The 16,992-nt window shown below is 39.0% G+C and overlaps 1 protein-coding gene and 1 long non-coding RNA gene across 3 annotated transcripts in view; one reads left to right on the top strand and one right to left on the bottom strand.

Annotated features, from left to right (window-relative positions):
- Window positions 1–5,715, bottom strand: part of RAB28 (RAB28, member RAS oncogene family) — a 77,316-nt gene extending 71,601 nt beyond the window's left edge. For both annotated transcript variants that reach the window (XM_008150873.3, XM_008150874.3), the window contains exons 1-2: window positions 5,454–5,715; window positions 832–928 (exon numbers count right to left, since the gene is read on the bottom strand). In XM_008150873.3, the coding sequence (XP_008149095.1) occupies window positions 832–928; window positions 5,454–5,528 (172 nt within the window). In that variant the 5' untranslated portion in view covers window positions 5,529–5,715. The remainder of the gene's footprint in view (window positions 1–831; window positions 929–5,453) is intronic.
- LOC129147157 (uncharacterized) lies at window positions 5,384–9,387 on the top strand. The gene is made up of 3 exons (XR_008554502.1): window positions 5,384–5,463; window positions 5,995–6,178; window positions 9,225–9,387. It is a non-coding gene; the product is annotated as an uncharacterized LOC129147157 (long non-coding RNA).
- Window positions 9,388–16,992: the final 7,605 nt, after the last annotated feature.

Raw genomic sequence — 16,992 nt, 5'->3', positions numbered from 1 at the left:
CCGTTTTTATTCAAATGGGTTTCCTCAGAGAGGAGAGGGATACACTAGTTTATAAGGCTAATCAAGATAAACTGCTTTTAATAAAATACTTTAAACATATAATTTAACCATCACAGTGAATGGACAGAAAATTTTAAAGCCCCAATTGTTCAGTAACTAACTTAAAACAGAAACCACTCTTTTTTTGTTATTATTTCCCTGTATTTCCCACAAAATGTGCTGCAACTGGCATCTAAATAGTTTCTTTGCATGGTGAACTGAAACATCTTGAATGCTCAAACTGTATTTTTATGAGTGCCTAGGGACCCTAAATTTTAGTGGTCTATTAAATGCCAGCAATTTCATGCTGCCTTGCATAAAACAGCATTCACATATTAGAGCACAGAAGTTCCATAGCTACATTATACTTCTGGTCCAACTTTCTCTCAAACAAAAAACCGAAGCAGAGGCTAATCAAAATAATATTTTTAAAAAATAATCCTTTCCAGTCTTTTCCATTTACTTTATATATTATCTGTTGATAATAGCATAGCATTTGATTTTTTTTAATGTTTTAGAATTTTATAAGCAACTATTGTTTATCCTTGAAAAATCTGTAGTAGTCAAAAATAGTAGGAGAGTAGAGAAGTATTCCTATATAAACTTTATTCTCACACCATGGACAATGTCTTCATGGTAGATGCTGATGAAAATTAATCTCCCTAAGATAAACTGACTGATTACACATATTTTCATGTAGAAGCAGCCCCAAAATTTATTTTACACATTTCTGCCTATATCTCTTATTATAAAATATGCACAATTTTCTATGTTAAATTTTTAGTCTCTTACCTGGCAATGTTATCCTCCTCAAAAAGAAATCCAGTCCTATAGTTTGTTTGTACTGTTTCCCAAAAGTTTCTTGAGCAAAACACGTAGCTAAGGAGGTCTAAAAAATTAATGTGCATAATATCAAAATTAATGTCTTTGTTTTAGAAATTTAACATCACATCACTACTAAATCTTATTAAGTAATATTAATATTCATACTCCCATTAATCCAACAACTTTAAGCTGTTCTAATCAGTTTCAAGAGGAAGAGGAACTTAACACTCCACCAGGTAAACTCCACTTGCCAACAGCTATGAGTGGAGACAACAAACTGCTAGATCTCTTTAAATCTGGATTGTCAAGCTCCTTTCCCTAGCTGGAAATTAGAATTTGAAATGTATCAACAGAGAAAACTAAAGCATCATGATAAAAGATCTGAATCTTATATATCCATATATATCAGTTCAATTCAAATTTCAGAGAACTCTTGAGTTTCATTTCTGAGGTTAAATATTTCGAGTAGTTTGTGCCCTCAGCCAATAATAAAAAATGATTAAGGAGGGAAAAGACTGTTTATGTAATTTCTTTTCTTCTCCCCCTCCCCACAAGTATCATTAAATATCTAATTTGTCTCTATATAAAAGCTGTTAAATAAAAATAATTCTATAGAATAACTCTGATAATATATAGCCCTTAAATTAAAAAGTTAATAGTTTTAAATTAACATTAAGCAGGCAAAAATAAGTATTTTCCACCCATGAACCTTAAAAGTCATAAGAATATTATAACCAGAACAAATATATACAGTATCTACATTATTTTAAAAGTTGTATTCAAAATTCTAAGGCTTTACCATTTCTTATCAAAGCAAAAGAATAATTAATCATTTTGGTAACAAATGAAATAAGTCAACTTGCAAGCTTCTTAAACATCTTAAATGTACTATTTATTTGTAAACTTTCCCAAATAGGAGAGAAAGACAGCTTCATGAAGATTTTGTGCACTTCAAGACTCCCAAAGTTAAGGAAAAATAGCACTTTAGTTTTAAGAGTTAAAATTAGATGTCAACTCCTAAATATTTAAAATTAAGATAAAATTTCCTAGATAGCACATTATAATTATGACATAAGTACAGCAGTGCAAAAGAAATCCTAATCAATTTCAATTCCTTTAAACAAAACAACCTAAAATTCCTTTTGACACAAGAAACATATTTTTCACAGAAATGGCAATTTGCATGCCTAACTCCAATTCCTTTATAATAGTAAAATACTCAGCATTCGTAATAAATTTCAAAGACACTTGGTCAAATATTTACTGAGCACTACGAGAAAGATGTTCTGCTAGACAATGAGAAATAAACTCACTACACCAAAATGAAATTTTATTTGGCTTCCCTGAAGCATATAACAATTCCATTAAAACTGAGAAATCAGAATTAAAAAGGTAAAGTACTCCTTTTTAAACCCTTTTTTCACTTAAGACTTATTTATGCCATTGAACTTGTTTAATTCAGAACACAAGTCATCTGTGAAGAAGCTCAAGAGTTCTAGAGAAAAATAACTATCATCACTACTGCTACAGATATTTCAAAATGTTTAATACATGGATGGCTGAAATAGTATTTTAAGTCAAAGAAAAAAGTCAGAGCATATGTAACATCAGCATAATGTCTTTTAAGGTAATTTTTCACTTTATGATTCTCAAAGTTCAGTATTTTTATACTGAAATATTAAGTTCAGTATTTTTATTAATATTCAGAACAATTCTAAGGTTGTTTTCTTGGAAACTTCTACCCTCACACTTTTGAGGCAAAGTTAGGGTTTCAAGTGAAACGAAGTATAATCTATCAAGAGTACCGGTCATTGGGCACACAAAGTATTAGAATGGATTCTTATTTCATCTCCGGACACCTTATTATAATCACTATAAAATTAAACAGGATCAACCAAATCAATGGGAGGCACTTCCTCTTCAATTATGTAGTTTTTGTACTATTTTTCAGACCCAATAATTTCTCACACATCATTGTATAAATATCAGTCTTAAACAATTATAAAGTGAGCAACCATCTACCATATCTGAAATATTTCATCTCATTCTGTGGGGGTTTTGTTTGTTTTATGGTTTGGTGAACATTTTGCCAACAATTTTTAACCACACTACACTTACTAATACTGAAAAGACATCATAAAGAATGTTTTGCCTTAAAAAATCTTTAAAAATATGCTATGAAATCAAAAGTATGAATCAAAACAGGAAAGAGGTAGAAACATGTGTTACTAGGGGGAGGAGCTAAATTTCTCTTGGAGAGACTGTTGGTGGTGATCTCAGTCTATTGCTTCTCTCAGTATGTATCAAAATGCCCTGAGTTAGTACTAGCAGATAAACTCATGCTAGAAAAAATGGCCAGGAGTTAAAGCAGGATACAAATTAGAATGAAAGAGAAGCTGAGTTCATAAAAGAAAAGGAAGTAGAATGGCAATGTTGGTAGCTGCCAATAAATTGAGAAATGAATAGGGTAAGGAGAAAAAAACTTGATACATGAATAATGATAAAAGGTTAGGTTTCTGATGCTTGTATCTGAAAACTTTGGACCAAAAAACTCTTACGGTTTAAAAATAGATGACTCAAGATGTTGAAAAGAAGTCAAAACACCATAATGAATATCACTGTTATCCTTTGAAGCAGAATGATAGTCCTTCCACATTACAGAAGGGAGAAAATATGCTTTGTTCTACACAGAATTTTAGACAGAGATGAAAAACCATAATTATTCACACTAAATTAACAAGAAGAGGAACACATGTATGACAGGCTAAATGAAAAACCTAAATACAGAATTATGAACAAATTTCAACTGAGGAATACACCTATGATAACAAATACTGGGAGAAATAAAAGTTTAAAGAATTATGATAGAATGTAGGATAATGGGCAATTTTTGTCTTTACAAGTGTATTAGTGTTATAGATTGTCATTACAATTTTAAACAGGAAATAAATGATTTGACTGTAAAAATATAATGAAAAATTACAAGGCTTTCAAAAGAATATGAAGAATGAGAAAACTAAAATGTAACCTAGATTTTTATTGAATAACGGTGTTAGAAACAATGCTAATTGGTTTCAATTCATACATTCAAAAAGTTGTTGGAAGTGTACCAAAATTCCTATAATACTTTACAACGAAAAGTGGTCCCAAGTTCTTCTCTGCCCCCCAAAATGCTTAAGAGTTAGCACAGCATGTTTAGTTGTTTTTCCTCAGCAATAAAAATCAGTAACAAAATACAGAAGGCAAGAAAGAAATTAACAGAATTCTCCAAATTCTGCACATGAATGACACGTTTCCCAAAGGGCCCCAGGAACCCAAATCTCAGGACCAAAGACACGGAAACCAGGGTCCAAACTTTGCCGGGGGGACACGGAACTGTGAGGACGAAAATGGGAAGCTGGCGCTCATCACCTGAAGGCTCTGGCTGGGCAAAGGGAGGGGAGAAGAAAGGAGACCAACTTGAGCGGTATTCCCAGAAACGGTGTTGGCGCCTGGGGCGGAAGCGACAGGTGTGACGGCACCCGGCTGAGACCCTCGGTTTAACTGGGGGAAGGGGGGCTGGGGGAGGGGAGGGGAGGGGGGTCACAGATCCCATTGAGATCCTACGGACCGAGCTCTCCAAAGAGCAAATACCGGGCGATGTTTGTTCCATGTCAGCAGCTCCACAGCGTTGGGTTAAAACCCCCCGCCTGGCCTCGGACGTCTGTCTGGGGACTGGCCGCCGACTATTCCCACGCACTCGCTCCCATTCATTCAACCAACCCTCGCGGGAAGGCTCGACTTCCGGGCAAGGACCCCCTCGGTCACGCTCCCTGTTCTACCCTCAGCATCCAGCCCCTCGTAGGAGCGCCACAGGTATTTGAGGGATGAATGCTCGAGCGGAGAGGTGCTGTCCCGGAGACAGAGGGACAGGCAGGATGCTGTGCAACAGCAACTAGCGTTTATTGAGTGCACACGGCGTTCTGACAGCTTGGGTGGCTTTTCACATGGAATGTGCGCTTGCACACTGCAGGCTTGGAGGCGACCCCTGTGCATACACCGCCTCCCCCCCTCCCACCCCCATCCCTTACAGAGGAAGGAGGACCAGGTAAGCAATTTGCCCCCCCGAGGACCTGACCAGTCAGTGATTCTGGGGGATCATAGTCCAGAGCCACGCTCGTGGGAGCCCCCAGGGAAGTGGAGGCATCAGATACGGGAGGGAGAGGGCTGGGAGGGGGGATGGGGAGGGACAGCGAAGTGTGACCTGAACCAAGTAAAGAGATGAGCCGCCCTGGCAGATCCTTGCCAATCATCACAGAGAGGCTGGACAGCTTCCCGGGGAGGCGATGCCGGCGGGGTCTTGAAGGACAAGTAGGAGTTGGCGCTGCTGCATCGGGGGAGTTGAGAAGCGGCCTTTTTAAATAGATATCATTTCAGGGGAAGGTGGAAAGCTCTCGCCAGCCATTACCGAGCGCCTGCTTCGCGCCCGGCCCCAGGCCCCGACCTGGCGGGCCCGGGCCCGAGGCCCCCCGGGCGGCGGGGAGGAGCTGGGGTTCCAGGGCCGCGCCAGGGGCCTACAGGCGAGGACAGCGAGCCCGCCCAGGACTGACCTTCCCGGAGGTGCCGTCCCCCAGCACGACGATTTTCAGTTGCCGGTCCTGGCTCTCCTCCTCAGAGTCCGACATGCTGTCCCGGGAACCAGGCCTGCCTCCCTCCACCCCCCGAGGTCCAGGAAGGAAGGGCAGGAGCGGGGTCCGGGGCCGGGGAAAGGAGGAAGGGCGGCTGTGGGAGCAGAACCCCCCGCCCGGGTGCCTGAGCCACCACCGGAGAAATCCGCGCAAATCACTCGCCGGGCGCCATCTTGCCCGCCCTGCCGCCCCCACCCCCCTCGGCGCGGCCACGCCCCCTTCGCGCGACGTCGGACGCGCCCCCCCAGCGTCTGCTCCAACCTGCGCCTTCCGAGCCCCCCGGCCGGGCCGGCCCATTCGCGGGCTTGGAAGGGGGGAGACGTTCGAGGCGAGCAGGCCAGACGCGGCGCTGCCCACGCAGGGACAATAGGCGAGTGGAGGGGAGTGTATCACTCAAACTAGGCAGGAAAATGGAAACTGAGTAGCTCGCCGATGTTCTATCAAATTCTCTTGTATCCATCAGCCCCGGAGAAGAGCCCTGAGACGAATGGTTTGGCCCGAGGGCGGGGTGACGCCTGGGCTGCGCGCCGTGGTTGCCATGGAAGCCAGGCGGAGGGACGGAGCCTGTCTCCGGGCGCCCTGGACACGGGTTGTCTGGGGGACCGCGCAGGGGCGAGGCCCTGCAGCTGGAACAGCAGAATCGGATGGTTCGTTGATCAGTCCCAAACCCTAAAGCAGCAGTTGTCAAAGCATGGGCCGGGGAACCCTGGGAGGAGAGGGGGCAGATAAAATCAAAACTGTTTTCATAGTAATACACTTTTTTTTTTTTTTGCCTTTTTCATATTCATTCTCTCGCAGGTATACAGAGTTTCCAGAGGATAGATGAGGTGCATGACATCACTCTGGCAGCTAAGGGAACCTGTGCTTATTATTCTGTTTCAAACATTTCTTAGTATTAATATCAAGGCAGTAGTGATAGCTAAACTTAAATAGACAAACGTTCTTTGGGATTCACAGTAATCCTTAAGAGTGTCAGGGGCCCTGGGCCCAAAATTTGGGGAACTGCTCTCCAGTAGAGTAGGTAAAAGACATCACAAAATTTTTTTATAAAATGAGATAAAATCCACAATAATTCTGGCCTACTATGTTTGTCTCATTGTTAATTACTTTGACATGTACACTCCTCATAGGAACCCCAAAAAGAATAGGTAGAATTATCCCATTTGACAGATGAAGAAGCTTAAGTCACAATAAGCTGAGCTCAGAGGCAATGTCCTTCATAGAATGAGATTCGAATGGGAAAGCGGTACAGTGTAAGAAGTGCCCAGCCTGGAGGCTGTCCTGGAATTCTGATCACAGACTGCACTTGAGCCATAGTTTCCTTATTTATAAAATAGAGGCATGGTCCTACCTCCTTCACAGGGTTGAGAATTAAATGTAATAATCAATGTAAAGTCACACAGCACAACACCTGGCATATAGTAAGCACTCATTATTAACCAATGTGATTACCACCCTCATCATCTGTCCTGTGATAAAATGCCTCTGCTGTCTAGGTTACCTCTTCCTCTGTAGATAGGGCTGGTCCATAATAACAGCTACCTAGTTAATAGTCTTCCTCTACTCCCAACCACTAACTTTCTACATCACTAGGTGTGTAGAAAGTTTTCAGTCTTCCTCTACTCCCAACCACTAACTTTCTACATCACTAGGTGTGTTCGTAAGAATTAGAAGAAAAAAATGCATGTGAAAGGGCTTTGCAAACTGCTTGGTAAATGTTAGTTTTGGGAATCTGTATCTAATAAGGATAGATTTAACCCCTTTTTGTCCATAAGGGGAGTTAATGTGACAGAAACTTGCTTTTCCACTCTTCCTTAATGAAAATGGTTGTGTGGCCCAGTACTGACCAATGAGCTGGAAGAGTGTGGGGCACGGATACAGTGTTTGGACAGGTTCAAGCCTTGGACTGATGAGAGGGCACAGTCCTCTCGTGGCCACATGCAAATCCCAGCTTGGAAGGCAGAGCCCTCCCAGCACAATGATAGTCAACAGCTATAGTTGTAAGCTTGAACCTATGGTCCGAACACGTGGCCCCACATGCCTGAGTGATATAGGCTACCAAGTTTGATCTGGTGCATGTAATTGAGGAGGATCAAAACCCACCAGAAGGTTGTAAACATCTTGACCACACCCTTACTGTGCCTCGTGGCATCGGCTATAAAATAAAGGCACAGCTCGTAGTCTGTGGCGCTTTGTCTCCCCATCAGGGAAGCAGCGTCCCACCGAGACCCAGCTTTCCTTCTCGTGTCTGTCTTTTCTAAGCCTTTCAGCCGCCCCCACTCAGGTTCACCCTTGGCCGTGCCGGCGCGGCACAGAAGAGGGTGTCCTTTGGGAGAAATCTGGGAAAGATGTTCCTCTCTGGTAGGAAAGGAAGAAGAAAAGGAAAAGAAAAAGGAGATCTGCAGAAGGAAAGATCTCCCCCTCCCTTCCTTTGCTGTCATTATTTGAGTGAGGACATCATATTTGGAACAGCTCAGTTTTAGGCTTCTTCTTATGGAGAATAATACTAAGGCTCTTAGTGATGTATTCCAGTACTTGAAGACAAAAAAATTCCCAAATGGCAAAACTATTTTGGCCAAAAACTAGATTTAGCTAAAGTCATAAGACTGATTTTCATGTGTAGCTTAATATGAAGGGAAATATAGAGGAAAACTTTGCTTTTTCCAGTCATTAATTTCCCAAACAATGGCCTTCATCCCTGTGACATGAAGTAAAAAGCCAATTGCATCAAGTTAGTGACCACGTTTTACATATCTATGGCAAGATTCCAGGGTGAAAATTAGATTTGAAGACTTGGAGCCATATTTGTAAATTAAAAAGAAATAAATATTCCTCTGTGTGGAGTACCTTGCTGGCTGGCATTGAAAGCTTCCGGTATGCTGCTTTACCATGCTAAAGAGAAACAGAGCTGATCCACAGAAAACAAAGGTGTCTCTGTGGATCCTCCGTAAAATGCCCAGGCAGGGCCATAAACTAGGGGAATCTTCTCCCATCTTCCTAAACCTAATAACTTAAAATGTTTAGAGAAGAATTCTAGAAACAAGAAATCAGGGTTCTTTAGATATGAAGGAGTGAAAGTAATTACACAAGATAAACCCGACTGCTATCTGTAAAACCAACTTCCCACCTAATTTTAAAATATCTTTTCTGGCATCTGTAACATATGAAAATCCAATTTTTGTTGGAATACCTCCAGATTCAAGGAGTTTATTCCCTCATGAAGCAACTTGGAAGATGGCCTGGTTATTAGAATATTCTTTCGGAGATGAGCTGAAGTCTCCCACTGTAAATTTCAACTAATAATATTGGCTGTCTTCTGGAGTAAAACAGAACCTCCCCATTCTAAAAGAAGGTTTACAAAATGATTCACTATATTAATGATTGATTTGACAAATATTAAGTGAATGCCTACCGTGTGCCAAAAATTATTGTACAATTCTTCTGAGTAATGAGGACACACAAGTAGCAAAGCATACAAGGCTCTGCTCCCATGGAACTTGCAATCTGGTGGAGAGGTGTAGTAGACTAAATAATGATTGCCCAAAGATATCAGGTCCTAATTCCTGAAACCTGTAAGTGTTACCTTATTTGGAAAAAGCACCCTTCAGGTGTGATTAAATTCAGGTTCTTGAGATGGAGAGATTATCCTGAATTATCAGGGTAGGTCCTAAATGCAATCATATGTATCCTTAGTGAGAGAGGAGGAGATTTGACCCAATGTGACCACAAAGCCAGAGACTGGAGTGATGCAGCCACAAGCCAAAGAATGCTGGCAGCCACTAGAAACTGGAAGAAGCAAGGAAGGAATTTGTCCCCTCGAGCCTCCAGGAAGAGCACAGCCCTGTCAACATCTGGACTTCAGTCTCATGGACACTGATTTAGGGCTTCTGCCCTCCAAAACTGTGAAAGAATAAATGTATGTTCTCTTAATCCACCAAGTTTATGGTAATTTGTTACAGTGGCCACAGGAAACTAATACAAGAAGAAACACAGAAATTTTATAAATCAAACATACAGATTTCAGATCAAAAATAGAAAACTGATGATAGATGAGATAAACACTAAAAATACCTGAACATTTTTGTCCAAACACTAAATAAATGGAGAGATATCCGATGTCCATACGTAGAAACATAATATTGTAAAATGTAGCAATTCTACCAAAAAATCTATGAAGTCAATGCAATTCTAATAAAATTTTTCATGAAATTTGAAATAATGCATACAGAAGGCAAAGATCCAAGAATAGTGAAGGTATTCCAGGAAAAGAAGGGCAAAGAACTTGCTATACCAGATATCAAGACTTTGCATAAAGTTATAATAATTAAGATATAGTGTATTTATTGTTTCAGGAATAGATGCAAATGGACCATTATAACAAAGAGCCTTGAAATGGTCTCCCATATACATGGAACTTTGGTGTATAACAGAGCATATATGATAGTAAATAAAAGGGGGAAAGAAGCATAGCTGGAAACCACATAGAAAAAAGAAATGAAATTGGAATTCTACATTTGATCACACACATACATACACACACACACTCATACATACATACACACATGCAAGAAAAATTTCTAGTGGAATTACGAGTCTTTTATTTTAATTACAAATCTAAATGTAAAAAACAAAATTTAAATTATTTGTGATGACTATTTTTCTTATCTTGGGATACACAAAGATTTCTTGAACAAAGTACAAAGAATTAATCATAAAGGACAATATTAAAAATTGCACTTCCCTAAACCGGTTTGGCTCAATGGCTAGAGCATCGGCCTGCAGACTGGAGGGCCCTGGGTTCGATTCCGGTCAAGGGCACATGCCCAGGTTGCGGGCTTGATCCCCAATGGGGGATGTGCAAGAGGCAGCCGATCAGGGATTCTCTCTCATCATTGATGTTTCAATCTCTCTCTCCCTCTCCCTTCCTCTATGAAATCAATAAAAATATATATGTCAAAATTGCATTAAAATTAAAAGCTACTCCACCAAAAGATACCACACACAGAGAGAGAAGGTTGGGCATTATAACATCTGTTATTTAAACCACCCCATATTTCATTATGACAGCCCAAACTAACTAAAACAGATTTTGAGCACAATTCAGTCCATAGCAATATCTAAAAGAAAATAAGTGTACTTGCCTAATTTTTTAAGTATTGAAAAAGATATTAGAATTTCCATATTTTCTAAAGTATTATAAGTGACTATAATTAAAACTGTGGAACAGGCTCTGAAATAGATATATGGATTCCTTCAAAAGAATTTTTCATTGATTTGAGAGAGAGAGAGAGACATCAATTTGTTGTTCTACTTGTTTATGCATTCATTGATTGATTCTTATACGTGCCCTGACTGGGGATTAAACCTACAACCTTGGCACATTGGGACCACACTCTAACCAACTGAACTACCCAGCCAGGGCCAGGAGAAGGTTTCTTAAAGAAGACACAAAAGAAACCAACCTTTAAGGTTAAAGTTGATTAAATGAGTTACAATAAAATTTTAAAGTTCTTCTTATCAAAAGATATCTTTAAGAAAATAAAATCCTCACAGTGGACGAAGTTACTTTCAATACATATAACTCACAAGGGACTTGTATTTAGAATTGGAAAATATACCTATTTAAATAAAAAACAAACACAACCTAATAGAATATTGAACGTGAGGCTTGAATGGACATTTCACAAAATAGCCAATAACATTAAAAAGTTCTTAATTCCATTAGTAATTCCATTAGTAACTAGGTTAATGCAAAGGAAAACTATAATGAGATACCACTACATCCCCACCAGAGTGGCTAAAACGACAAAGACTGACATTGCCAAGAGTTGGAGATGTGGAGCCTGTAAACTTTCCATGCACTGCTGGTAGGAGTATACATTTCTGTAACCACCTCAGAAACCTGTTTAGCATCATCTACTGGAGCTGGATAAATGCTCTGTAGTCCAATAATTTTATTTCTTAGTATCTGTCCAACCAAGATACAATCAAAGACATGCACAAGAATGTTCCCAGCAGCAGTATTCATAGCTCTTCAAGACTGAGATCAATCCAAATGTCCATCAGCAGTTGAAACGTGGTATATTCACAAAATGGGATATTATGCAGCAATGAAAATGAATGAATTGCTACATGTTACAATATGGAAGGCTCTCATCAATAAAATGTGGAATGAAAGAAGCCAGACACAAATGAGTACATCTTCTACGATTCCATTTATATAAAGTTCCACCCCAAAACCCTTTAGTATTAGAACTCAAAATGATTGTTACCTCTGAGGAGGAGGAAGAGGATAGTAATGAAGAGCAGGGCACAAGAGAAGCTTTCAGAATATAGTTATTGTACTATGTTATTACTTGGGTGCTGGTCATATGGTATGTCTACTTTCTGTATGTTATTCATAAAGTAAAATTATAAATATATACATACATGGTTGATAGAAAGTGCATAATAAAATTAAATCTAGAAGAATATAAGCCACATTATTAATAGCCATTAATAGCAATGAGATTATAGAGAACTATTACTTTCCATGTTACATATTCCTATATTGTATAAAGTTTTTACAGTGAGAATAAATGTGTGTTTTAATCAGGAAGTAAAACATGAAAAGTACATCAATAACAACAAAAGACTAAATGGCTACCTAAAGTTATTTTTATAGTGGGCAGATGAGAACTTTATCGTGGGATAAGTAGACTCCACAAATACAGAAAACCTGTTCGTTTCACAATCAAGGAGAAACCTTTCTTTGAAAAGGGGCGGGGGGGGGGGGAGGGCGGGGAAAGCAACTTACTTGTAACAGAACCCCAGGCTGGTGTGTGAGCTGCAATTTCCCAGCTGCCCACAGTTCTGCCTCATTGCTTGGGGATGTGTTTCATTGATTCCTAAAGCATAGCTCCAGACAAAACCAAAAATTTGTAAAGCAGGAGAATTCTCAAATCACCTCGACAGCTGTGAAAACCAGACCTATCACAACTTACCAGTGAGTCTGGCATGGTTAAATAAGGTAATAAGAAATGTTTGGGGGGGAAATGGAAGTAATGGTACAAGTGCAAAATATTATTTGAAACTTGATAATGGTACTTTTGGGATGTGAATTTCCCTGACCATTAAGAACTAGCATAGAGAACTCAGTGATTTTAAGAAAACTATGGAGTTCTAGATTCTATGGCTTGGCAGTGGCATTAATGTTCTCCAAGACATATTATCCTTTACTGTGATCCCTCTGAAACCTGATTTTACACAACTCTCCTCTATGGCATAACTGCTTTGCGTGTGGTGGACCTTAGCTGTGTCACTTGGGTTTCCGGTTCATCTATGTTGTTAAAATTAGGTTTAAGACATTCAGACAAGTGAGATGTTATACTAAAGTGTTAACTTTGGGATAGCATTCCCCAGGCACAAGTTCTTTGGGACACTAGTCCCATGAATTGCTGTTCAAATAAAGCTTGGAAACAGATATAGCTCCCCTGCTTTTGGAAAGTGACAATGCACTTGAGCATATCACACTCTGGGGCAGTAAACAATCTCTTTGGATGTTTTTAACCCAAAATTTCCCAAACTGCTTTAACCAAAGTAATATTTACTGATCTCCTATAGAACTAATGTTGCATGAAACATTCTTTCAGAAACCCTACTTCAAAACTAAAGCATTCCAGGAACAAAAGAAATCTTAAAAGTAGTTAAGGAACAGATTTCCAGTACTTAACTGCTCATTATAAAAAGGTTCATATGCAAAAGGTCTCAATTTCTCCTTCCATAAATGGAGAGTTCAAGTTTATAATCCACAAGTGTTTTGTTTCAGAATGTATTTGAAGCTTTCTCAGAGCCTTTGTCATCATTATTAAAATACGTTATTATCATAAGAACATGAAGAGCTGCTCAAGCATAGTTTTACTTGAAGCAGCAGCCTAGTTCAAGTAAATGTAAATTTCATTTGTAGTCATGTTTATGACCTTAGACGAGTAATTTAAATTCTGAGTTTTAGTTCCTTCATCTACAAAATAGAGATTATAGTAATACTAGTAGCCCTGCACACAAATTCCTGTGCCAGTAGCTCACCAGTAGCTTGCTGCCGCCCTCCTGTAGCTCCCCCCACCCTCTCTGCGTCCTGCCCCCCTCATAGCTTGCTGCCTTGCCCCCTCCTGTAGCTCTCCGCTGCCCACTTGTAGCTCGCTGCCCCACCCTCCTGCTGGTCCGTGATCCAGTGGTTATGTGGTCGGTCATTACGCTTCATGGTGTAATGACCATTTGCATATTACATCTTTATTATACAGGATTATATAGGATAATCTCCACAGGGTTGTTATGGTTCTTATCAATAATACATACACAGTGCTTGGTACAACACCAAATGTTTGTTAGAGTCTATTATTAAAGTGCCTCATTTTTATATCAAGTAAGCACATTAGAATATAAATATTCCAATGAATTTTTCCTATAAAGCAGTCACCATGGCAAGCTGTACAGTTAAGCCAGTGATGCTAGTATTTTTAAAATATCTTTTCTGGAAGGTAAGTGAAGGGAAAGAGAGTAAGCTTTCTGACTAAACGATAAATTAAAATTTGGTGTGCTGTGTGAGAAATATTTTCCTTAAAAAAAAATACTGAATTCAATAAAACATATAAGCCCTGCATATACAAACCTGATTAATACTACAGGCTGTGTGATGGTTAATTTTCAAAAACTGAAGTTTCCGTGAGAAGAAGAAATTCTACTTCAAGACGGCAACATAGAAACCTGTCTGAGTTTCCAGCCAGCTGGTCTACCCTTCAAATTTCAGAGGCACCGGTCTCCCATAACCACGGGAGCCAATTCAATAAAACCAGTCTCACTCTGTCTCCATGTCTCTATCCCTCTCTGTCTCTATACACATAGACACACTCATACATAGACACATGCACATGCACATGCACACACACAAGCTAGTGTTTCTTTTTCTCTGGAGAACCCTTATATATACTGTGAGAGAAAAAAAGATGAATTATGATTCTGTGGGACCAGTATTTATGCTATCTTTGCAAATAAAAAGAATTTACCAATTTCTCTTTTTTTTTTTAATGCTCATTATGAACCAGACTCTTTATGAGTAACTTGGATATACATTATCTAATTTCATCATAATGATCCAACAATTTAAAAAGTAGTAGATCTTAAATTATTATAAATTACAGTTTATGCATTGCTTTACAGAACACCCTTAAAAAAGGGAGGTAGAAGTATCTAAAAACCAAGGCAGGGTGTGGGAACATTTATAGTACTTTCAATAATAAAGATAAATGTTTTTAAGGAAGTAAAGAAAATGTGAAAATGAAAAAAAATAAGTAAAAAAAAAGAAAACACTCTGAAAATCCATTAACATTTACTCAGAAAACATTTTGAGTTGTCTTGGGCTAAGCCAAGGTAGTTTTTTCCCAAAGAAAGTTTAATTTTGATATAGTGAAATGAAGCACACCTTTCTCTGATGACTCAGCCCTCCACTATCCTGTAGCATATACATGAAAATTACTTAAGGATGGATGCTGGGGAAGTGTGGAGTACAATGAGAGTCATAAAACATGAGTTTAATTTCAGCTCTAATTACTACTTGGAGGCCTTAAGTAAGTCTCTTAGCCTCAGTTTCATTACCTAGAATATGGAAATAAGAGTAAGCAACCCACAAGAGTACCGTGAAGATCAAATTAAATACCATTATTTTAAAGAATTCTGTAAACTATACAAGAATGTGCAAGTACTTGTTGTTTTTGCTAATTTGATCTTCCTAGATATTGCTTTTTCTTTTGTCCTACAGTTTACTTATTATAGCAAAGATAGACTTGAAAAAAGACTAAATTTCTGATACTAGCAGTTTTGCAAACTATATAAAGTTCTCCCAACATAAAACTAAAGACTTTCAAAAATTAATACTCTGATATTTTTTTAATGGAACTTTTAGAGATGAAAATTACAGCCCAGTCGGCGTGGCTCAGGAGGTTATAGTTCGATTCCTGGTCGGGGCATATGCCTCGGTTGCTGGCTTAACCCCCACTGTGGGGCATGCAGGAGGCAGCCAATCAATGATTCTCTCTCATCATTGATGTTTCTATCTCTCTCTTCCTCTCCTCTCTATCTGAAATAAATAAAAATATATATTTTTTAAATAAATGAAAATTGCAGTCATTGAAATTAAAATCCCTCTGAGTGGATTAAATAGTACATTTGAAAAAGTTTAGTAACTGCAAGATAGGTAAAATGAAATTACCCAGAACGCAACACAAATACAGGTTGTTCAAAACAAAACAAAAAAAACTATGTACACTAACAGCTGATAGATGAATTTTTAAAGTGAAATGTATTTTAATAAACACTGCCTTTATAATTATTCAAATTGTGTGCATACATTTTGGGGGATGCCCTATATATCAGGAGAATTTTTTAATGAGAGGAATTAAGAAACATGGAGAATAAGATGAGAAAGTGTAGCATACAACTAGAGTTGGAGGAAGAAAGGCGAGATAAGTTGCAGAAGAAGCAGTGTTCTGCGAGGTAAATCTGAATGATTTTTTAAACTAATGAAAGGAATGAAAAGACAGAGAAAGCACAGTTTTCTAAATAAATTAATAGAAAGTGATGCCTAGATTCATTGTGGGAACACTTCATAACCTGCCAATGACAAAAAAAAAAAAAAAAACACTATGTTCTTTATATCGTATCTTGTATATGCTAATCACAGACTGAAATTAGTGTCTTTTCTTATAATCAGGAAAGTGCAAAATAATAACCTGCCATAGGATACATTTCATTGTTATTTTTAAAGCATTTGGAGTTTGTGTGTGTGTGTGTGTGTGTGTGTGTGTGTGTGTGTGTGTGTGTGTGTGTGTTTTGTTTTTCTCCCTCTCTTTTTTCTCTCTCTGTATCAGGCCAATTCATTATGTGCTAGAACTCATACCACGAAGCATGCTGCCAACTATTTATGTTCTTTCCTTACTTAGGTAAAGTAAATCCCATACTTTCTCAGTGGGGTTAAGGTCAAGACTCGGAGGGAGCCACTCCTTCCTAATTAGTTCCCCAGACTCCTCTCTTTTTTCCCCCTTTAAATGGCCACCACAGTCTAGGAAAATGTGTGTAGTCACAATCCTCCTGATAAATGAATCCTTGATCAAGCAGCTGGTTTCCAGAAGGGACTCCTTGCTGTGCTGCAATTAGGTTGAAGCTGAACTCCAGTAGTTCAGGTCACAGCTGAGCACCGACGGGGAAAATACCTGTCTCTGAGCTCCACCATATGATGTGCTCACCTGAGAGATGCCTGCGCCTGCCCTCCACAGCCCTCACCCCTAATATCAACTTTCTTGTTAGTCAATGAGAAAATATACTTCCTGGTATGAATGCATGTGAAGGTGACTCCCCATGGGGTAGGGGTTGCCTGCTTTCAGAGAGTAATGGCAATTTAATACCCATCCTAGAAATCTTGAAAGTCATT

The sequence above is a fragment of the Eptesicus fuscus genome, chromosome 2 (assembly GCF_027574615.1).
Source record: "Eptesicus fuscus isolate TK198812 chromosome 2, DD_ASM_mEF_20220401, whole genome shotgun sequence".
NCBI lineage: Eukaryota > Metazoa > Chordata > Mammalia > Chiroptera > Vespertilionidae > Eptesicus > Eptesicus fuscus.
Note: the sequence above shows the minus strand (reverse complement) of the source record. Positions and strands in the feature narration are given on the sequence as shown.